Below are 24087 nucleotides of genomic sequence, written 5' to 3' on the forward strand. Positions count from 1 at the left end.
GCCTGGCCAAGAAATGCCCGTGTGAACCGAAGGCTGGGGGAGAGGATGGCGTAATGGACACACACACAAGCCAAGGTGCCCGTGTGAGGAAGACAATGGAGTCACTTGGTCTACAAGCACAGACAGCCTCAACTGCAGACCAACGACTGTGTCGAGTTCTCTGTTGAAGAGACACTTGCACAAGTTAAACCAAAATGCAGCCCTAAATCGAAATTCTGACTAGTTGTTACAAGCAGTAGGTACTTTCCTTTAGAAAGTAGCGCTGTAATAGAGTGACTTGCTTAGTGACACTCCTGGTTTTCAATCACATTTCCTGTGCCCCCCCCTCCCCCTGCTATCTGGAAGAGTATACTCTTCCCTGTCTAAATTACATGTGCGCTATCTCTTACGATTGAACTTCTGAGACTTCCGAGGCAAACACACATCTATGAAAGCCTAGCTGAACCCCATGGGAGACCCTGTCCCAGACCTGAGACAGACCAGGCCGACAGACTCAAAAGCAAGCTCTGGGCCGAGGCCTGTAGAGGAACCTGGAAATCACTGGTGTGTGTGCCAGGAGCTGTCAGCATGCTGGGCCGGAAGTGAACCTAGTCGGGGGCCAAGTGGAGGGCCTTCATGTGAGGGGCCTGCAGGGCACGCAGGTGGGCAGGCATGTCACAGCACGGCCATCTCTGGGCCAGGAAGGGAGCATTACCCCCTCACCCCCACGGGAGAACAGTCAGGGAGGCCGACAGCGCTCAGCACAGCAGCTCCTGCATCTGCAGCACGAGCGCTCTTCTGAGAAGTGACCCACGTTACTTCAGAAACGGAGGGACAGAGCCATCAGCTGCACAAGCTTCTGGGACCATACCCTACACCAGCAGGTCTCAACCTGTGGGTCACGACCCCTTTGGGGAGTGTTGAACGACCCTTGTTCAGGGTGGGGGTGGGTCACCACAACATGGGAACTACATGAAAGGGGGAAGGTTGAGAACCACTGCTCTACACCCTTGCCCACGGACACCGTGCTGTTCCACCAGGACCTCCCCCAGCCCGATCCTTCTATACCTTCCGCAGGCCAAGCTTGGCGGCAATCTCGTCGACTACCTCGGCTTTCGGGTCTTCAAGAAGCTCCAGGCTGTTCTGGGTTCCGATCTGAAGGGAGTCAGAGAGAAGCCATCTGAGTGGTGTGGGCTCAGAGCTTTCGGCTCCTGCCCATCTGCTGGCCTCTGGCTACCAGAGAGAATGATGGCAACAGACCACCACACGGGGATCAGATACCACCACCACAGCCCTCCAGGCAGACTCTAGGAGAGCGCACGCAGGCGTGACCCACACACAGGAGCTCTGAACTCAGTGTGTGCTTGTTCAGGGCCCGGGAAGGTTGTCTAGACCTGGTCTGAAAGTCACTCCCCTGAGCGAGTGTCCAGAAAGATCAGGCAAGATTAAAAGATAGGAGGCAAATTGTCCCCAGAAGAGTCTCTTGGAAAATTTGCTGGCAGCTCCCACAGGGAGGTTCCCAGCTGCCTCACAGACCATCAGGGTGAGACTGGCACTGCACCCAACAACCTGCACAGCACTGAAAACCAGCCCGTGTCAGCAGAGCCCTCAGCTTTGGCTTGCACGGTGAGCCTGGGCCTTGCTGGCTCACAGGCAGCACTGAGTCCACCCAAGGACAACAATTCGTGGAACGAACAGCACTTTTGAAATGGTTTCTTTTGTTTAAATGCAGCCCGAGTGTCATCAGAAAGTACTAGATTGAGCAGAAATCACAGATGTAGGACTACGAAAGTGAAGGCAATACCAAAGTTATAACAATCTCATAGCTGCTTGAAAATTAGCCCGATTCTACCAAAGCCACAAAGTCACGTGTTTGCCGGGCACTGTGCCTGGGAGAGGGCACGCGGAGGGGCACGGGACATCATCGCCTCCTTCTCCACATGGTTCTTGAAGCGAATCATGGCAACTGGCATCTGTGCATCACAGCACCACAGGAACAGAGTCCCCGGCGCTTCAAGGTCCCACGGTGATGTCTCTACCGACAGCCAGCACCTCCTTGGAGTGGATGAACTGTCACACAACTTCCCGGAAACACTACCCTGGCAAACTGCCCCAATGTGACAGGGGTTGAACCCTGAGCTACACTCAGGGGAGGGAGACAGCAACTGTAGATGTGAGGAGTGTGCGCCGTGGGCCGAGTGGTGACGAGGCAGCCAAGCGCCTTCAGGCGAGGCGGTGAGGATGGGGATAGGAGTAGCTATGTAGTACGGGGGGTCTGTTGTGAGCTGAGGAAGCTGAGGCAATTGTGCTGTGAGGTGAGGAGAGCATGCCGTGGCTGAGCCGGAGAGAGGCACCACGTGGCATGGGCTGGAGATGGTGCTGTCACGTGAGAAGCGAGCACAGCGGTATGTGGGGGTCTGGTGAGGGGGTTGGTGGCTTCAAAACATTCATGGAAAAAGGGAATTAAAGATAATGGCAATTTTCCCACCGAACATCTGACTCCCCATTGTGCATGGTGGGGCCATGCATGTCTCCTTTTGTTTAAAAAACTAAACTTTTCATGTTTGAAGAAGGCCAGCGTGAAACGTCGTCTGAAGTGGAGAAAGGGAGGAGGTGCACCTGGTTTACAGTTCTGACTTCAGAACCGAGCAGTTTCTTCGCTCCTAGAACTTTGTAATAGAACTCTCCAGAACAGAGCAGTTGAAGGATTTCACGGGGAAAATCCACTGTGTCCTGTTTTGTTTCTACCCCTGACACTGAGTGTTCCCATCCATCCCACAATGGAGGCCCCAGGTGACTCATACAGGTAAGTGCCGGGCCACTAACTGAGAGGTTGGCAGTTCAAACCCATTCACTGTCCCTGCAGGAGGAAGACATGCTGACCTGCTCCCACAAAGATTCAGCCCCAGGAAAGCCCCATGGGCCGTTTCTCTCTGACACACATGGGTCTCCATGAGTCAGATCCCACCAGAGGGCATCTGATCTGGGTTTTTTTCCTTTTTAATCCAACTCCACGCATCTCAGTTTTCCAGTCACGTGCCAAAGGAAATCCCCAATAAGAGCACACATCCCCGACACACCCCAGCAAAGGCATCTCTAACCAGAATGTACTTCGTTTTTCCTTTGGCTTTTGCAGCAGGGCGGGCAGACAGACGCCAACACGCCACCCTGGTGTTTCTAGCTGTGACGTAACGGCACAGAGAGGACCTAGTCAGTGGGTTTAGCCAGTTACTGAGCAACGTCCACCTGGAGGGACACGCCCTGAGGACACCTCTCCCCAGTCCTACTCCAGTCTCAGTCCTGTTCATGGTGGCTGGAGTCTGGCTAGTCTCAGACCGCTGGGTATAGCCCATGATATTCCCATTCAACTCGCCCTGGGATAGCGGAGAGACCAGGACGGTGAAGTGTGCATGAGAAGGCGGGGAGGGTGGGGGGGTGGTGGGGGGTTTAGGTGAAAACCCTGCATCAAAAGCTGAGATGTGTGTGCAGGAAATGAGAGAACACTCGTGTTCTTTGGAACACAGCCTGCGAGCAGGCTGAGATCTTATTCACCACAAACGCAGACTAAATCTCAGAAAACAAGTGAAAATGCAAAGGAAAGGGCGCCACACAGCGGTGGAGCAAGGTAACACCGACACCCTGACCTGTACGGGTTCCACTGCAAGCCCTGGGTGTCTACCTGGGGGGGCTCATAGATGGCAGCCACCTCTGCTCTGATGCCAAGAGGTATGTCTCGGTGCTCCGTGTATCGGCCATACAAGTACCCGAAATGCTGGTTCCCCGTCTTTCTCCAGAAGTCGAGGAAGCGATCTGCCACCGTGTGGTTCTCAAACATGATGTTGTCCACGTGCCTGTATTTCTGCATCAAGACAAGGGCACGTTACTTACACAACTAGCACAGGAGCGCCTTTCACTTAGTTCTTAGAGGCCACGGAGTAAGTACTCTTCACAGCCCGGAGGGGCGAGGGGATTGATGAGCTAGCTGGACCAGAGCCCTGCAGGAACACCCACAGGGCAGCAGCTCTGCAGCATCTCAGAGGGTCAGACACCCCCCTTACTATGAGGGAAAGGCTGCCCCCACCGGCTGACCAGGAAGGCGAGCACTTGACAACTGACCCCTCTGTGGGGGAGATCGCATGCTTAGACATCCTCCCTGAAGGCAATGCTGCCAGACCGCTGACTCGCCCCACCCCACCCTAATGCTGGGGACAATGGATTACTTCTCCCTGAGGCTTGGTTCCTGTAGGTGGAGTTCACACCCTACTGATAATGGTTTATATGGAGATCCAGAAAACAGGTCAAAATGAAGCTGCCATCCTAAATGTAGGATCTGCCCATCTTGTCACATGTATATCCCCAATCCCTCCTCTTCCTATTGTGTGGATCCCCCTAGATCACCCTCTTCCATTACTGTATTACCTATAGCACAACTCCTTCCTATGATATACCTCTTCCCCTGTCATTAGGGGGCTTGCAGCCTTAGTTAGCATTAAAGACTTCCTCCAGCATTTTCTCTCTCTCTCTCTCCCCACATGGACCATTAAGCGGGGCTGAGGTGAGCATGCTGCTATGAATTGTGTCTGACTCCACTTATTTCAGTATTTCTCTTCTAGCTCTCATGCTCTCTGTAACTTTACTACAATCTTTACTCGCTATTGCTGTACAATTGCACCTACCGGACCTGGTAGCCCTCAGCACATGGTGGCCACAAAGGGTCCAGCCAGTCATCAGACACGTTTTGAATACACCTGCTGTGTGACCGCCATTCCTTCCCAAGGAGGACGCTGAAAGAAACGTCTGTGAAGCAAGTTTGTGGTGTGTGGCCACCTCTCACCTGTCTGTTCAGGGTGATGGCACTGGGCTGGCACTTGGTGCAGATGCCATTTGGCCATGGGAGGTGTCCCTCGCAGCCTGACTTTATCTTGCAGCTGATGTTCTCCAAGGCAACGAACTTCCCCCTGTGCGAGATGACAGGCAGATTTCCCGCTGCTCCCCGAAACAGCCCCGTCTGACACGCACTCTTCTGAAGTGAGCCCCAGAGCCTGGAGCCTCTTAGGCATCGCTGGTCCCCAACAGCAGGCACTTGTCAGCCCAGGACTCACAGCTACGCAGATGCTCCGTGACACGTGCACTCTTTCTACATTTGCTCTAAATGGGAACTTGTTAGGAGATGATCACCGCAAAAGCCTGGCTCCTACAATGACACTGGTGACCCGGCTGTGACCTTACCCGTAAGCCAACGTGTACCTGTGTCATGGCTGTACCGTGATGTCCGTGGGTGCTAGGGACACCCCTTGGAGGTCATAGCTCTTCTTCACCTTGGGGGATTGACGGGAATTGTAGCTAAAGGCACGGGGCCCAGGTGCTTCTGGGACAGTCGATGTACAGCCACAAAAGGGACCACACAGGCAAGGGCAGAATCAAACGCCTGCACTTGCCCTTCTCTTGTCCCACTGCCTCAGTCACTTGGGTCCTGTCCTGGTTCCCGCCCATCCCTGGTCGGGCTCTGCCCTGCCCGTCCAAGTCTGTGACCACAGGTGCTCAAGGCGCCGGAGAGCCCACCCCCAAGCAGAGTTGCTGCGGCCTCACTGTGCTGTGAGGACTTCGTGGGAAGGGCTGTGGCTGTAGGGGCTGTGAAGTGGGCAGCTGAGATGACCCTGGTAGCTCCCTTCTCTGAAGAGCAGAGGAAGAACGCAGTCACAGACTTGAAACACGAGGATGCCACCCAGCCTCAGGCCTTGTAGGCTCCGCTTGAGCAGGACGATCCCGACACCCTGCTCTCCTCCAGGACCAGGGCGGGACCCACAGACCCGCCTGATGGCCATGGGCACCGATGGCGTGAAACTCGTGTGCCCAGGCCATGGCTAACTTGGCCACCCACCCTGGAGCGCTTACTTGTCGGCCCCTCCGGTCAGCTTCCGGATGTAGGCGTGGAAGGACATGTGCTTCACCGGGGGCTCGAGGTGGTTCAGGTAGTCCTCATCGAACGGCTGCCAACACAGAGAGAGAACACAGGCCCTGTTAGGCCCCGCCAGGCCCGGGGCAGACGCACTCGTGTCCTCAGTCAGTGCGCAAGGGGTCCCGGGGCTGGGCTTGCACATGCGCTCAAGGGCACGATTAAGCTTTCCTCTGCTTACGGGTAACCCTTTCAAAATGAAACCGGATCTCCCTTCACCACCTACGGAATGTTCCAAGGCAAGCAAGTTTCAGGAGAAGAAAACTCTGGAGCTGCAGTCTGAGGCGGGGCGGCCTGGGGAGTCAACTTAGCCTGGCTGCCATCAATCTAGTTCGGCCTTCCTTGTCAGCACTATGCAGGGACTCTCAATCTCAGCAGACACGTCTGCAGTGCAGGGAGCATGAGTTTCTGAGTAAATCAGTCAGAACAGCACTGAGCACAAGCAGGCAGGCTCTGCGCTTGCTTCATGTAGCTGCAGAAGGATGGTCCAGGGGCGCTGTCAAGGCTGGCCCCACAGCACAATGTCCAGGCCTTCTGTAATCCCAAGGTCACTTCCATAAATAAAGGTGCCTCCCCCTACCCCCAGCAGGCTGACCAGAGGACATGAGGCCCAGGAGGAGCTCTGGAGGCAGTGGCTCCATCAGCTCAGTGCAGCAGCGGCCCGGCCACTCCCGGGTTTACCCATGGACTCTTACCTCGAGCGGGACGCAGTGTACACATTTCCCCAGAGGGCCATGGCGACACCTGCAGAGACCAACAAGGATGAGCAGGCCTGCGGAAGACTAGTGACATCATCACCTACCCACCACCAACAGCCAAAGTGACGGGTCTTCAAACCCGAGTCAAAAGCCAGGAAGCTTGCAGCGGAGCACGGCAGACACCTATGCACAGCCACGACCTCTGGGCTGACGCGAGCCTTTGGGTGTGCACTCGAAGGGACAACGGGGGCTGGGGACTTTCTTCTGGCACAGCCAGTCTCAGAGATTTTGGAGGTAAAAACCAGAGCTGTCCTTCTAGGGGAGGGCTGTGGTCCCTTAACCTGCCTGCTAAGCCAGGGTGGGTTCTACCCCTCCAGAGAAAAGGTGACCTTTCTGTCCCCAAAAGGGAAACACTTATTGATAATTTTTCAGAAAACTCTCTCTCTCTTTTTCCAAGATTCCTAACGACACCGGAAGGGGGCAGGTTGCAGCAGAGGGAGAATTGGCAAACGGAGGACACGCGCCGGCTCGTGGCTGTGGCTGCGTGGTGGCCCGGTGTCGGCTCTCCTGCAGCACTTCAATGTCAGCTGCCACCACAATCAGAGAGCCAGCACAAGCGCTGGCACCTTCGCTCAGCGCCTCACAGCCTGACAAGGAGCTGTGAGAGCTCAAACAGTCTTGCACATGTGCACACGCACCTTACGTAACCCTGGGTGAGGGGATGATGGGGGAGAGCACCACTCAAAAGGACAGAACCACAGAAGGTTCGTGGTGCCGGCACCAAGTAAGATGCCAAGCAGCTTGTTTTAGGAGGCTCCATGTATCTGGCCCTTTCTTTGGACTTCCTAAATCCCACGTTGGCCCCGTGCCGACCATGTGTCTCCAGGGCCTATCACAGTAAACATCTGGCCAGGGCTCCCCTCCCACACGTGTCCAAGTAGTTTCAAACTGTGAATGAACATGTGGAAACATACTCTATGAGATTCAAACAACGGGAAGCCAAGCTAACAAGATCACTTTTAAGCCGGGATACAGATGGTCAAACTCATAGTGTGCACACCATCAGGTTCATGTGTGGGGCCCAGGGGCAGTTAAAGGAGGGCACGGTGCACTTACAATTGGGGGTCCCGGTTCCGGTAGATCTTCCCATCCTGCTTGCTCAGGTATTGATCGATCTCGTCCTCCACCACGCTGGGCGCCCCGAAACCTTTCAACCCCAGCAGGGAGGAGGTTTCCATCTCGGAGGAGGGCCCCGCAAGGCTCGTGGGGAACAGGAACAGCAGGTCACCGTGTCTGTGCAAACACCACATGTCAGGCGGATGGCCGCCTCCGCTCCCCGGGACTCCCCACATCTGGGGAACGCCACCCCAGAAGAACTGAGGGCTTGGGACTAGGATTTTGAGGTCATCTAGGCGAGGGGGTGCAACACAGTCCATGAAGATGCTCTACTTCCAACTCTGGTGAGTAGCAACCTGGGTCTAAGTGCTTGGGAGGGGCTGAGAAGAGTGAAGAAAACGAAAAGCTCAAGGACAGTTGGGATCACATGCTCAACATTCCCCAGCCTGAAACCAGAACGAGACGGAGCTCAGCTACCATTCCCAGCCTCTGAAGGAGTCACAGTGGAAGGTCCTAGACATGTGGGAGAACAGCACATCATTGAAAACTCCTGACGTACTGGTCTGACAGACTAACAGAAGAACCATGGCTCTGGCTTTTAGATTCTCTACAAACCTGCAACTCGATCCATCTCCCCAGGAGATGACTTTCAGCTAAAAACAAACTCACCACCATCGAGTCGATGCCAACTCATAGCGATGCTATAGGACAGGGCAGAGCTGCCCCGTGAGTTTCTGAGACCATCCCTCTCGTACACAGTACCCACTACACCACCAGGTCCCCTAACGTACACAGTAACCACGGTGAGCACGGCCTACACGGCGCCACAATCAGCCGTTCAAGACGAGCTGGGCAGCAAGGAGGATGTACAAAGGGACAGCAGAGATCCCAGGACGGAGGTGCACGCAGTGTTTCCACAAGAGGGAACTGCAACTCGCATCCCCACACAAAGGACACGTAAATCGTTGAGTGGGAGGCTAACTTGCTCTGTCAACTTCACCCAGAACAGAGTCAAATGGGCCAGACCAAGTGGGGCCAGAGTCCGGTGCCTGACAAGTCCCGCCCCACCAGCCCCCAGGGTGCTTCAGGGCAGGACCAGGGCAGCAGCAGCAGGAGTTTAAATTACAATGCACGCGAGCGGCTGGAGTCACGATGGAGGAGCATGCGCAAACCCCTTGCCTGGGAGCATCGTGGACAGCTCGGTGGAGCCTGCACACTGGGCACCATAGGTCGTGGTCTCTTCCAAGCCATCAAAGGTTTTCAGAACTCCCCAGTGGGAGTCAGCCACGGACTACGAGGGGGTCTGACAGCGATTAAGACCAGGGTGCCACAGTTGGGAGGCAGTTTTGCATGACTGACTGCAGTAGGGTTCAAGTCAGAGACAAAGACGACCCCTGGAACTCCATCATAAGGGGTGCCTAACAGGAGTCAAGAAATGGGTCGGTGGCGGCAATGGGTGGCCTTCTCCTCGCTTTAATGGAAGGAGCTGGTATCTTGTTGACAAGATGTGCCTCCGCTCAGCTTCCCGGTAGTTCTGTTTGCTGACGATCCCTCCCAGTTGCCTTCAGCCCGTGACTATCTTCCCCTTTTGGAGACAATCGACAATACCAGTAAGGACTGTGGCCCCTGGATTTAGCCAAAAAAAAAGCTATAGTTCAAGAAGGATTTGGCCGGATACCCCTAGGTTGTGGGGAGGAGATGAGCCAGTCAGGGTGCAGTGTAGCAACGATTAAACATATAACGTTACTCAAGTTCTTAAATGCTTCCTCCCCCACTCCCACTATCGTGATCCCCCACTATTGTGATCCCAATTCTACCTTACAAATCTGGCTAGACAAGAGGATGTACATTGGTGCAGATAGGAACTGGAAACACAGGGAATCCAGGACAGATGAACCCCTCAGGATCAGTGGTGAGAATGGCAATGTCTGGAGGGTGGAGGGAATGTGGAGTAGAAAGGAGGAACTGATTACAAGAATCTACGTAAAGCCTCCCCCCTGGGGGATGGACAGCAAAGAGGGTGAAGGGAGGCACTGAACAGTGTAAGATATGACAAAATAATAATTTATGAATTATGAAGGGTTCATGAGGGAGGGGGAAGGGAGGGAGAAGGAGGGGGAAAATCAGCAGCCGATATTAAGGCTCAAGTAGAAGGCAAATGTTTTGAGAATGATGATGACAACAAATGTACATATGTGCTTGACACAATGGATGCATGTATGGATTGTGATAAGAACTGTTCGAGCCTCCAATAAAATGATTAAAAAAAAAAGGATTTGGGAAGACCAAGTCAGTCTGTTTCTAAAGCAATGGAGGCTCTGAGAAGACACTGAGCACCTTTCCCCAATTTAAAGGGACGTGGGGGGAAGTATTAAAGGATAGAAAACAATTACTTATTCACACTTGGATTGTATTTGTGATCAAAATAAATGCCTAATAGCATAAATAGAAAAATATCTAAGTGCGTAGAAGGTGAAGGACCAAAGGATAGATAGCACTGAAACAGGACCACCATTTCATTGGGGACTTCTCTGCCTGGTTTTATGTGTGCTGTTATTCAAACAATAAAAATTTCTGGAACTTGCTCTTTCTTTAAAAAACAAAAAAATTACAATTCACAGCACACATCCTGCCGGCATTGACCACTGGGAGCCAGCAGGGAAGCCCCGTGTGCTTTGGGTCTGGGCGGCCTCCCTTCCAGTTTCCTCCTCTCCTTTCTGCCCTCGTCAGCACCCACTGCAAGCTTGGCACCCACTGCACATATGGCTTTCTGTTTCCTCTGCCTTTACTGCACACGTGTCTGTGAAAGGTGTTTATGGGGCACATATATCATTACAAAAGTGACATAATCGAAGACACACTTTCCACATCTTTTCTCACACAGAAATCCCTCCCCGCCCTGCAACATAACCAAACCACTACAAGCGGTTACTTGTACAAGTGCACGGTGTCCACCAGTGGCCTGTTTTGTTCACCTGCCACTCCGCTGACGGGACTCAGGCTCACAGGATTCTACCACAATCATCTTTCCCACTCCAATTCCAAACTAGGAAAACTACAGTCTGCGTCACTTTTGCTCCAAAGCCCTGCATCCCGGCTGCCCTTGTCGGAACGCTGGTCGCCCAGCGAATGCCTGCACTTCTCTCAACCAGACGCATACTGTAGACTAACACCATGGTCTCACAGGACAACCTGAAGCTAAGAAACCAGCTCAGGGAATGTGGGCTGCGGCACCTCGGCCAGCTCCGCCTGCAGCGATGGTTTGTAGCACAGGAAAATCAACAGGGGGCCAAGAAGAGAATGCCGCAGCAGCTCCACGTGATAAATATTTCACTCTGTCAACAGATACCCGCCCAGGAAAGAAGTCTGAACGAACAGATGCTAAGCCATGAGTGGAAACAGACGGCCACAAGCTGAGCCACGAGTGGAAAGAACAGCAGACGTCCAGAAACACAGATAGTGCGAGGCCGCATGGAAACGAGTCTCCCCTGCAGCTCTCCAACCGCGCTGGTCTCACCGCTCTGCAACCCGGCCACAGGTCTTCTCTCTATTTTCTTCCGTACCCTAGGGCTGATCAAACTGGCAAACTTAATCAAGATTCCTGTTTCCAGAAGTAAGTTAGATATTCCAGAACATCCTGTGGCTACAAAAGACTTAGCCTGACCCAGGATCCAACTACCCTCTGGTTTGCACAAGGAGACGCAGGAACTGGAGAGAGAGCAAGTGCAGGTGTAACCACCCCCAGGACGATGGCCACGGCCACCAGAGCCCGAGAAGTGCAGGGTGCCCTGCTCCCCGCGACCCTAACTGAATGTTCTTGTACCAAGAACACACATAGGAGGAAAAATGTAGGGGAAAAGACATCATTCCCTAAGAAAACTAGACTTCCTGGATTCAGTGATACTGGAGGAAAGAGGGCAGGGAACCCTGAATCCATCAACCGGCAGAATCCTGAAAGTACCATGGACTGCCAAAGAACAAACAAATCTGTCTCAGAAGTACAGCCAGAGTGCCTCTTAGAAGCAAGGCTGGCAAGACTCTGCCTCAACTACATCGGCCACGTGGTCAGGAGAGACCAGTGCCTGGAAAAGGCAAGGAGGACCCTCAATGAGACTGACTGACAGACACAACAGCCTGGAAGGCGGCACAGGACTGCGCAGGGTCGCTAGGAGTTGAGCCAACTCGATGGACCACCACCCACAGACGTGCTCACAAGACCTCTCACCCTGAACTGAAGAGACCCCATGAAACCAACTACAGACAGTTTAGCACAATTAAAGACCACAGACCATGAATGGGCATGTCCTGTCAGTTAACTGAGAAACAAACCAACAAACCACAGCCCAGTGCCACCGAGCAGCACAAGCTGAAGCCAAAGAAACCCTGCCAACCAGGAGCAGTTCACCGAGGAGCCACGTGACGGACAGAGCCGAATGGCCCCCAGTGGATTTCTGAGGCTGTAAATCTTAGCAGGGGTAGAAAGCCTCATCTTTACCTCCAGGAGTGATTCATGGTTTCAAACTGCTGGCCTGGGGCTAGCAGCTCAATGCATCATCCAAGAGGTCACCAAGCCTCTTGAGGATTGCTGCTATGTCACTGATACTTGAGCTCCCAGCAGGGTTGTCCTTGGTGAACAGGTTTCAGGAAGCTTGCAGACCAAGAAGAAGGAACAGCGCCCCGCTTCCGAGGGGTGAGTCCTTGAGCCCTTAAGGACAGCAGCAGGGTGGGGTCTGAGCATGATTGGAAGGCACTCAACATCCTCAACGTACAGTCCATCTCAATGAGGGGTGTGAAGCAGAGTTTTCTGGATCTTCCTCTGCTGAGGAAGCACGACTCAAATGAGAAGCAACAGCTACAAGCACCCCATAACCATTGGGATGTGGGAGGAATGGCGTGTGCACGTAGGGTATAACCAAACCATTGGGATGTGGGAGGGATGGTGTGTGCACGTAGGATATAACCATTGGGATGTGGGAGGGATGGCGTGTGCATGTAGGATATAACCATTGGGATGTGGGAGGAATGAAGTGTGCATGTAGGATATAACCATTGGGATGTGGGAGGGATGGCGTGTGCACGTAGGATATAACCATTGGGATGTGGGAGGGATGGTGTGTGCACGTAGGATATAACCATTGGGATGTGGGAGGGATGACGTGTGCACATAAGACATTGGAAGTTGTCTAAATGGAACAAAATGCACAAAGACATCAGTATGCTGAAATGGACTACTATGGGATACTTTGAGTCCAACAATTTTATGGTTTACTATGCGGGAAATGACAAATTCAAGAGAAGATGATGACTCATTAGTACTGTTTTTTATACAGATCACACAACTGTTTGCTGAAAGCAGAGAGGGCTCGAGGCACATGGTGATGAAGTTCAAGGGCATTCAGTATGAATTATAACTCAAAGAAAACTATATTCAGTAGGGAACCAGTAGAGAGGTCTGAGCGGCCGGCCTCAATCCCAACTACTACGTGGACACCTGCCCCTCCCTCCAGAAGAATTTATTTCAAAGGACGGCATTGAATCTGCAGCTCTGGGAGATGGACCTATCTGATCGGAGCACACGGAAGCAGATGAAGGGGGAGGAGAGAGTGGAGCACATCCTGGCCCACCAGGCCTTGAGGACGATGTTCCTGATTAGAGAAGCCGGTTCACAGAGAGGACCACATGGCCGGCCCCAGTATGAGACATGACATCTCTCACTGACCCATAGTCCTACAGGGGACAACACTGGAGACACAGTGTGAGAATTGAGCCCGATCTGATCCCGAGGCGAAACACTTAAGGGGTGCAACAGAACAGCAAGGAACTGAAGCGGCAAGGTCCCCAGGGAAAGCTGAAGGTGGACTTTGGGGTCAGGGTGTGGTGCCCCAACAGACTGGACCGTAAAACAGTCCTAAAGGCCAACAAACAGTCCTTGAACTAACTACAAGCTTTTCTTTCTTGTGTTTTGTTTTTTGTTATTGGTTTGTTGTTTGTTGATGGTTTGTTGTATATTGTTGCTTGGTTTTGCTCTGTCTTGTTTTTGTGCATGTTATTATCTCTGCAGGCCTGTCTAAATAAGATAGGCTGATGAACAATCTGGAGGAGAAAATGAGACCGACAGTTCTGGGGGGACATGGGAGAGGGGTATGTGGGGAGAAAGGTAGTGGTGTTTACAAACCCAGGAACAAGGGAACAACAAGTGATCCAAATCGGTGGTGAGGAGGGTGTAGGAGGCCTGGGAGGGCATGATCATGGCTAATGTAACCAAGAGGAATTACTGAAACCCAAATGAAGACTGAGCATGATAGTGGGACAAAAGGAAAGTCAAAGGATATAGAAGAAAGAGCTGGGAGGCAAAGAGCATTTATAGAGGTCTAAATAAAGGTATGTACATATGCAAATATACTTATATATGAGGATGGGGAAGTAGATCTATGTGCATATATTTATAGGTTTAGTATTACAGTGGCAGATGGACATTGGGCTTCCACACTCAATGCAAGAATATGTTCTTCTATTAAATTGGCATTCTATGATGCTCACCTTCCTGACACAACTGCTGATGACAAAGCAGGTGAATAAGTAACTGTGGTGAAGAAAGCTTGATGGTGCCCGGTTATCTTAAAGGCGTGAAGGTAAACAAGAGGCCATCTAGCTGAGAAGCAACAAAGCCCACATGGAAGAACACACCAGCCTGTGTGATCACGAGGTGTCGAAGAGATCAGGTATCAGGCATCATCAGAACAAAAAATCTTATCATAGCGAATGAGCGGGGTTGTGCGGAGTGGAGACCCAAAGCCCATTTGTAGGCCACTGGACAGATCCTTACAGATCCTTACAGAAGGATCTCAGGGAGGAGACGAGCCAGCCAGGGTGCTATGTAGCAACAATGAAACACGCAACTTTCCTCTAGCTCCTAAATGCTTCCTCCTCCCCCCACTCTTATAATCTCAATTCTACCTTACAAACCTGGCTGGACCAGAGGATGTACACTGGTGCAGATAGGAACTGGAAACACAGGGAATCCAGGGCGGATGATACCTTCAGGACCAGCTATGTGAGTGTCGATACTGGGAGGATAGAGGGAGGGTGGCTTGGAAAGAGGGAACCGATTACAAGGATCTACATGTGACCTCCTCCCTGGGGGATGGACAACAGAAAAGTGGGTGAAGGGAGACGTCAGACAGGGCATGATATGACAAAATAATAATTTATAAATTATCAAGGGTTCATCAGGGAGGGAGGAGCGGGGAGGGAGGGGGAAAAAATGAGGAGCTGATGCCAGGGGCTTAGGTGGAGAGCAAGTGTTTTGTGAATGATGAGGGCAAAAATGTGTAAATGTGCTTTACACAATTGATGTATGTATGGATTGTGATAAGAGTTGTATGAGCCCCTAATAAAAAATGATTTAAAAAAAAGAAAGAAAATTCCAAACAGACCAATAGGCAATAAACACAAACACACGTGGAGGAAAGACTGCCACTGTCTCGGATTTCAGTTTACCTGGAGCCACAAAGCTCCTGGAAGCAGCAGCCCCAAATTAAATGATGTGTTTGATGGGAAAATCTGCACAAGGCCTCTTTAAAATGGTAAAAAGAAAAAATGTCACTTTGGGGACCAAGGTGGGCCCGACCAAACCCATGGACAATGAATAGCTGGAGAAGGAGCGATGCATCTGAGTGACGCAGCCACAAGAACGAACACTGGTGCTGGAGGAGATGTGACAAGAATGCCCCTTGTGAGCAAGGATGGGAAGACGTCGCCTCACCCACTTACGTTTCACCTAGTCTGGGCAGGTGATCATGAGACCTATCCCGGGGAAAAGCTACCATGCTTGGTAATTGGCAAAGGGAGGGTCAAGGAAAAAGGCAGGCACTGCAGAGATGGACTACACATGGCCTCAGCCATGGACTCAAGCGTAACAATCAAGGGCTGGCTCAGAAGAGGGCAGGGTCTCCCTCTGCTTTAGCATGGACTCGGGGCCCCGACACTGCAACTACGAAGGGCACTGATCTGGACTTGTAGAAATCCTTCAATTTTGGCCTCAAAAGCTAAACAGCACATTCTAAAAAGCTGACCCAGCTACTGGATGAATTGTAACAAATACATGGACTTTTAGGACACATTGTTGAGCTCTAGACAAACCCACACAGCACACAGGCACAAGAGTGGCAGGGGGCAAGGGTCACAGTGGTCTAGGCTGGTGCCAGGATCAGGAGGTCCAGTCCAGTCTGTGAGCCAGCTGGCACAAGACTCCCACACAAGCCAGCACATCTGAGGGCAGAACACCGGATTCTCCGAGAACTCGCAGCCAAGGTGGCTCGGCTACATCTGGGGGCGGGACTGGAGCGGCTCAGGAAACAGACTGGAGGCGGACTCCAGAGCATTCGAGGTCCACGGCTCCCTCTCGTGGCCAACAAAGCAAACACAAACCTCGGAAAAGCAACTAAACCAAGGCATCTTTAAGGATTCCCAAAGAGAAAACTTAGGAAATACAAGCTCTCAAGAAGGGCCCTGCTGGCACGGCACTCTGGGGTGGTTTTGTGTTGGTCTGTCATGCATGGCCAGCCACTCCTTGGGAGAAAGATGAGGCTTTTTACTCCTGTGAAGAGTTAGTCCCAGAAACCCAGAGCAGCAGTTCTCCTCGGTCCTACAGGGTCGCTATGAGCTGGTATCACCTGGATGGCCGGGAGTTTTATAAGCTCTGCGTCAGACAGACAAGGAAGCAGTCAAGAGATGGCAGAACAAAGCACTTTGACTGATAATAACAGGCAGACTGCAGTCATACGGGAAATGGTAAACAGGTCCAAGTGGGGGAAATTCTGGTAATGAAGTGAGATTTAAAGTGACCTTTCCATGGGACCATCCCAATCCATCCTCCCTGCACGCAGAGCCTTACACTGCCACGGGAGTCCTACAGGAAGTTCACAACACCAGGTGGAGCAAGACCAGTGCCGGGGTCCTCAGCCCCACCACAGAAAACGGACTGCCAGCAGCCCGAGACCCAATGCCAGCTGTGGAGCACCAACCAGCCTGGCGGGCTAGAAAGACAGAACTCTCTGGGAGCCAAGGGCCAAGAAACTGGGCAGGCGCTTAAGCAGTGCAGCCCGTGAGCACTGTGGCCAGCAGCCAGCTCAGGACATGATGGGGCAGGGTGACGGAGAGAGGACCCAAGCCTGTGGGAGGTGGGGTAGGGGGCTAAACCAGAGCTCGGTGACTCCGAGACTTGTGTGCACATGTGCGCAGGCCTGTGGGGAGGACCTGGCTCTAAGACTGTGTCCTAGAGCGGCAGGACATGTGCAGTGGAGGAGGCAGGTGGAACCGAGACAAGGCTGAACAACAAGTCCTGGGAACCCCACTGACAGAGCATTAGGAACCCAGCTGATAGCGTGGAGCAGTGACAACCCTACCCCGCGAGCTGGTCCGGAGCGGCAGTGGTGCAGGAAGAGCTCAGTTCCAGCCACCGAGGGAATGGAAAGGATGGTGCTTGGACATCACCGCTTAGTGACGGCTGTGGGTTCGGACAGAATCTTGAAGCAGCTCAGCATGTGAAGGGAAAAGCAGTCTTCCCTGGCCTCACCCACTCTGGTCATTGCAGCCAGCACTTGACCCGCAGGCCGCCAGGACCGGCAAGCAGCACAGCGCACAGAAGAGGCAGGAAGGAGGGCATGCACTGGAGGGTGAAGAGGCGGGAAGGAGACCTGGATCACTCTGAAAGGCCACAGGAGGAGGCCTGGACAGGAAGGTAGGAACCCATGCACAAGGCCAGGCTTACGGGTCAGACGGAGACTGCTGAGCTCACCATGGTGGCCCCAATGCATGTGAAGTCGCCGCTCCTCCAGCAAGCAGGCACAGGAGGCCCGACAGGCAGCCTCCACCCCGGGGAAAAGCTCAGGCAGCAGGAAGGGCAGGAAAGTAGTGTAAACGGAAGCAGGAAACACAGGGAGGAAGCAGGAAATGTGCAGGACATGGCAGGATGACAACCTGTGCCAGGACATGTGCGTGTCTCAGAGAAAGCGGTGGATGAAAACCCATTTTTCTCCATAAACTTTCACTTAAATCATAGTAAAAAGCTAAAGCAAACAAAGTAGAGCCAAAGGCCAGTGTCTGCAGCCAGATGCCTGGGCAACTACACGATCCGACATGCTGCGTGGCAGTCAGCACAGCGTGCAACTCTCCCTGGCCCTTGGAGGTGTCCACGAGAGGGGACCTCTCCCAGCTGCCCTGCGCCCGGGGTTTTCCCAACACCTCTCCGGAAAAGGAAGGTGGCGGACAGATGTGCAGATGCAACAAGACTGGCCACCGTCCATCACTCTCTTAGCTGGGGAGGGCACACCACCATCTGCTTTTGACACACCTTGAAAACAGCTCCTCTAAAAACAGATAGGTAGATAGCTAGCCTAGCCTACCTTACACAGGTGCTTTGACAACCAACCAGATATGAAAAGGAATCAAACAGAATTTTTAAAAGTGAGGAATGTAATCCCCGAAGTAATAGAACAGAAGAGTAAGTCTAGAGGAGACAGTTCTCATGCACGCATCAAAGACACAAACGGGGCAGAGACACCCATGCCTGCACACAGGAAACGGCCAACTCACATCAGGCAGCAAGTTCAAAGGAACAATCAGATCAACCCACCACCAGCTGTGTGAACCACGACAAGCAGACCTCCAGGGACCCTGAAAAAACCTTCCAACCACAAGGAGCAAACAGAATAGTGACAGGCCAGCGAGCAGCCAAACTGTAGGCTGTAGACAGGGGCTCCCAGTTTTAAAAACAAGGGTGAAATACAGGCAGGCGTGCTTCCAACAGATGAGGCCTATACTCAATGCGGCATCCGCAGCGTCTGCTCCTAAGCTGATTGGGCTGTGGTGACTCAGTTGAGCACAAGAGACCTCCTGGAGGAGCCACCTGCCTGTCACCGGCCAGGACACAGTCCAGGATGGCCATCTCTGTAACTTTTGCTGAATTTGGTTCAAACCCAGTTCCCATGTCCTCATGCCCCAGTAGCCCCACTATTCCAGGGTACATGGCCATGACTGCCGGAGCCAGGCTTCCGGTGAGCAGTCACGCACCCATGTTCACAGTCCACATGGCTGTGTCCCAACAGAGCTCCTGGAACCAGGTGGTGGGCCGCAGGCTCCCGGCCCCTGTTCTGAAGGGCAGAGTTTGTACACTTTGGAGCCCCCATGAGCCCGATTCATGTAGGGATTTGTGCCCTGGTGACCAGGACACGGCTGCCCCAGACTTCTGCTCTCCAAGTAGCACGGCAGCTGCCAAAAAGCAGCTGTGCAGGTGTGTGTGCGCAGCCCTGCCCACTCAGGCCCAGCGCCACAGGCCCCGGGATGCTGCAAAGCCAGACAGTGGGCTCTGAGGACGGGTCGGAGAGACGGAGGGCAGGCCTGCCCTCTCAGGCCCAGCGCCACAGGCCCCGGGATGCTGCAAAGCCAGACAGTGGGCTCTGAGGACAGGTCGGAGAGTCCGAGGGCAGCCCTGCCCTCTCAGGCCCCAGCCACAGGCCCCGGGACGCTGCAAAGCCAGACAGTGGGCTCTGAGGACGGGTCGGAGAGACGGGGGCCTGAGTGGGGTGAGAAGCACCCATCCTCCCACCGTCCCTGGCACTCACTTGATTTTCAGCACGTTGAGGGACTTGTTGGATGAGGCTGTTATCTCTCCAGTCTTGTTTCTATTGATGTAAACCGAGAAGCCGTTGTTTTGGAAGCCAAATTCCTTCGCAACCTAAATAAGCCCAAAACGACAGGGTTGAGAGAGACAGGTCAGCACTACCAGAGGGCACCCCGTGACAGCCGCTGCTGGCCCAGTCCCCAGAAGTCCCCCTCACACCCTGGACTCCTCTCGCAGTGTCACTCTCCATTGGCCCATGAGAAGCAAGGCGCCTGGACAGGTGACAGACAGGAGAGCGCCTGAAGCAGGTGAGGGAACAAAGTCGTGCTTGTACAGGGGAGCAGCTGCTCTAGATGTTAAGTCTACACCCGTGACACACCCTAGACACCCAGGACAGCTCTAAGAAAGACGAGGGGGCTGTCACTGGATGGGCTGTGCCGGGCACCAGGGTAGGTCGCTTGGAACCCAATAGAAAAGCTCAGCCAGGCGCCAGCTTTCCCTCAGGGACCTGGAGGCAGCACAAGGACTGGGTGGCCAGCTTTCCCTCAGGGACCTGGAGGCAGCACAAGGACTATGTGCAGAACATAGCACAGGGGCCTCCGACTCAGCTTCAGAGGTGGTTCTTCCAAAGGGACGCCTGAGCAGAAGCTAAGGAGGGTGCAGCCCAGTCCGCAGAGCTGGGAGAGTGCCACTGGCAGGAGGGGCCAGCACACCACCAGGGGGCAGGAAAGGGCAGAGTCCAGTGAGGCCAGGCCAGGGAGAAAAGGCTGCAAGGCAAGGAGCCTGGAAAGGGGCCCAGCAGCTGGGCAGAGGGCCTCCAAGGGCTGAGGGCAGGCGCATCACCAAGTCCCCTGTGTACAGTCCCACTCTGTGGCAGGTGGACCTAGGCCTGTGCCAAGTGCCAAGGTGGCTTAGACTGGGCAGGTGAGGAAAGGGAGCCCAGTGTCCTGGGGCTGGCTCTCCTGCTGGTGTCGCCAAAAGCCCTGACGGATGGCCAGGAGGAAAGGAAGAAAGGGGAGGGCAGGGAGCCCATCAGTGACATATGGACGCCAGCTTGAGGAGCAGGCAGCATGAACCCGGGGCAGCAGAGGGCCTCAGGGAAGCCCACCCAGCCTCAACCAACCAGAGCTAGAGCCTGGCTACACTCAGGTCCTCAGGGGCTGGGCAGCTCAGACACATCAGCTCCAGAGAGGTGATCCTGAAGCAAAAGAGGCAGCATTCCCAGATCCGACCCGACCCAAAGCCCAGCAACAGTGCTTGCCTGTGCTGAGCCCCCTTCTGAGGGACGCAGAAATGTGCGAGGGTCCCACCAAAATTACTGCTGTCACCTTTGTGACACTTTTACCCAGATAAGCCAACCTGCCACGATGGACCAAGGTTTCAAAAGCACATCTTGGCCAGGCATAAGAGAGTAGGGTGCCACCTAACCCCCTTGTGATCAGACCTGGTGTACCCCCTAATGTACCTGCCCAGCAAAGATAAATACAGGTCAGGCAGCAAAGAAGCTGGGGACCCCGAGGGGGCAGAGCTTAAGCCCACTGATGTGAAGTGCAAAATCCCACCAAAAACTGAAACAAACCCACCGCCCTTGAGCCAAAGAACCTGATTACCAGCCACCCTCCAGGACGGAGTGGCCATGATACACCTTTCTCCTGGGGAGTGGCTTGGGCCAGACCCCTAATCTTTTGGATACCTGCCAAGTACTTTAAGTACTGCACCACCAAGCAAAGCTAGACTGCAGAGGGATGGGTAACCCACGCCCCGAGTCAGAAGAGAGGCTGGACAGGGCGGGCCTTGTGGAGCCAACACAGCTTCCCACTTAGGCCTTGGCGCCATATTATCTAAGCATGATGTTAGTTACGTACTTCAGCTTACAGTGTTTAGAAAAGAAAGCTCCTGTATTCTAAGACAGGAGCTGGGGGGTCACATGCTGCCGGGGGCTCCAGCAGAGGAGGTGGCTGGATGACGGGGTAGGGGAGCAAAGGTGGCTTAGGAAGCAAGCACAAGGGCAGCAGGCACAATAGCCAGAGCGAAGAAAGAACTTGCCCTCAGCCCAAAGCTGAGGCTGATCAGTCTACGGTCCTGGAACGATTTAGACAATGACCACTGCCTCTTGCTCACAAGCATCAATTTCTTCCCAGGACAACTCAAATCAACTGGTTACAACCTGAGCACACATCTCAGATGCGTCTGAAGAGAGGAGGCTGTGTAGAGGGTCTGAGTGACATAAACACAGAGGCAGCAAGTCACGTGTAAGATGTCCTCTTCCTACTATTGTCACCATTTTGAGATCTTTGTCACCTAGACACACCTCACAGTCAACTGCATCGTTCAAAATCATGCTCAGACCCCTCAATCCTCCCATCCAACAAGTCATTTCATGATCCACCAAGGAGAGGGTCCCAAGCTTGGCCACTGAGCCCCGCAGGTAAGCTATCAAGAGTATAGGACCCCTGACAGCAGAGAGCAAGGCTCTCTGACACGGGCTGGACCCTGACCGTCACACGCAGGGGCACCTCTCCTCACAGCTTCACTGAGTCTCCTCCTCATGACTGCCTTAAGTCACACGTGACCAAAAGCGGCTCCTTCCGTGCCGCGAGTCTCCATCAGCTATGAACGGAAAGAAAGCCTTCCTAACAGAGACCACCTTTTCCTTAAACTCTGCGGTCTTCCATTTGATGACACGCTTCCAGAGTATAGCAAACCCCTCCTGGGTACACGTGTATGGGTGGGTGTGTCCGCGTGGGAGCGTGCGCGCATGGAGAGAGGCTAGTTTAACGGTGGTTGTGCTTCTTTCTGCTTTCCTATGTTGCTGAAATGCAATCATAAGACTATTATTTTCACAACAAGAAAAAAGATTCCCACTTTGGGTACGACGCTTCAGTGCAGTTAGTGTGTTTGCTGTTAAAGATGATGGTGCTCAAGCCTGCTTGTGGCATGGAGTCAGGGTGAAACTATGCCTCACCTACACCAACCTCGGCCAATGACTAGCCGCCGTCGTCGGGATACCCTAGGCCAGGACCCGGAGCTACCTGGAGGGAAGTAGTAGGAGTCAGAACTGCAGTGCTGTCATTTTAAGGCTCTCTGACACCTGCTGGGCTTACCCTGCCAGGCCCTAAAGCCTCAAGCAGAAAACAAACCCTTCTCTCCGAAGGGTCTCACAGATTCATGGTTACACATTTCCTGACCACAGGGCCCAAGGAAGTCCATCTCAGCCCCAACCACTGATTGCTCCCTCAAGGTCCCAGGTGATGTCCTGCAGATGCCGGCACAGACTGAGCCCCAGGATGGGACCCAGGAGCAAGGCGGTGACAGAGAGCTGCTGCTGCAGGGCCGAAGCCTGGGCCAGCACAACTCTCTCAGAGGCTCAGACATCTTATCACTGCCTCTAGGTCTTTTTCCTTTTTCCTTATAGTGGACCCGGAGGAGCTGCTGGAAGAGCAGTGGGTTAAGAATTGGGCTGCTGACTGAAGGATCGGCAGTTCACACCCATCAGCTGCTCCAGAAGAGAAGATGCTTTCATTAAGGGTCCAAACCCATTGTCATCAAGCCCATTCTGACTCGCAGCGACTCGAACGAAGTAGGGTTTCAGAGGGCAAACCTTCAAAGGAGCCAACTCCAGTCTTCAAGGAGAGCTCAAGAGACCAGCCTGAGGAATACCGACCGATTCTGGAGGCAGCACTTGGCACCTCATCTAAAATGGGTGGGGGTTACTCACAGGGGCCCACAGGGAAAGTCTAGAGGTGTAACTCTCCTGCTGGTGTTGCCAAAAGCCCTGACAGATGGCCAGGAGGAAAGGCAAGAAAGGGGAGGGCAGGGAGACCATCAGTGACGGACGGACGCCAGCTTGAGGAGCAGGCAATACGGACCGGCAGCACGGGGCATCCTGACCACAGGAAGTGTGATGGGGATTGTTAGACGTGCGCCTCTCGGACATGAATGCTGAGGACTAAAAGGATCTGAGTGCTGTTAGGCGACAGGGACTGCTTGCCATCTAACAGAGAGAGATTCATCTACTCGGGGTCACAAAGTGAGCTAGACTTGGTCCTATTTGTATGGTCCTTCTCATTTTCCCTTCTTCTTTCTTTGGTGTCTATCCACACAAGATAGGCAATCCCAAGGAGATAGTGACAGGCCCAATGGTTCTGGGGCAGAAGGGAGAGAAGGTGGTGGGAGGAGGTGAACGGTGAGCCATTTATGACAGGGACAGGGGAACAGTAAGAGTTTTAAAATAGACGGCAAGGAAGGTATAGCACTCTTGTCATGTTGGATCAATCAAAATGTATTAGAGTGAAATTACTGACAGGTGAATGATGGGTAAACACGAGGATGGAGCAGGAAGAATAGGAAAGAAAAATATTATTTATAGATATGTATATATGTAAATATTTAAGTACATAAGTTTAGGTATACTTGTTTATATGTGTATATATATGTAAATACAGCAAGGAAGAAAATAGACCTCAGTACAAGAACAGTCTGTTCTAACAAATGTGGCCTGTAGGATACTCACACTCCAGACAAGATCACTAAGGGTGTGTAAGCAAACGTGGTGAAGAAAGCTGATGGTGCCCGGCTATTAAGACATAGCATCTGGGGTCTTAAAGGCTTGACGTTAAACAAGCGGCCATCTAACTCAGAAGCAACAAGGCCCACATGGAAGAAACACACCAGCCTGTGTGATCATGAGATGTCGACAGGTACAGGTATCCGAA

The 24087-nt window shown here is 53.1% G+C and overlaps 1 protein-coding gene across 1 annotated transcript in view; it reads right to left on the reverse strand.

Annotated features, from left to right (window-relative positions):
• NPLOC4 (NPL4 homolog, ubiquitin recognition factor) overlaps positions 1-24087 on the reverse strand; it is a 46333-nt gene that overhangs the window by 16617 nt on the left and 5629 nt on the right. Inside the window, exons 3-9 of the mRNA XM_075562358.1 lie at positions 19374-19486; positions 7750-7926; positions 6631-6679; positions 5875-5969; positions 4814-4937; positions 3659-3838; positions 1048-1134 (exon numbers count right to left, since the gene is read on the reverse strand). Of these exons, the coding sequence (XP_075418473.1) occupies positions 1048-1134; positions 3659-3838; positions 4814-4937; positions 5875-5969; positions 6631-6679; positions 7750-7926; positions 19374-19486 (825 nt within the window). The remainder of the gene's footprint in view (positions 1-1047; positions 1135-3658; positions 3839-4813; positions 4938-5874; positions 5970-6630; positions 6680-7749; positions 7927-19373; positions 19487-24087) is intronic.

The sequence above is a fragment of the Tenrec ecaudatus genome, chromosome 10, assembly GCF_050624435.1.
Source record: "Tenrec ecaudatus isolate mTenEca1 chromosome 10, mTenEca1.hap1, whole genome shotgun sequence".
NCBI classification, from domain to species: Eukaryota; Metazoa; Chordata; class Mammalia; order Afrosoricida; family Tenrecidae; genus Tenrec; species Tenrec ecaudatus.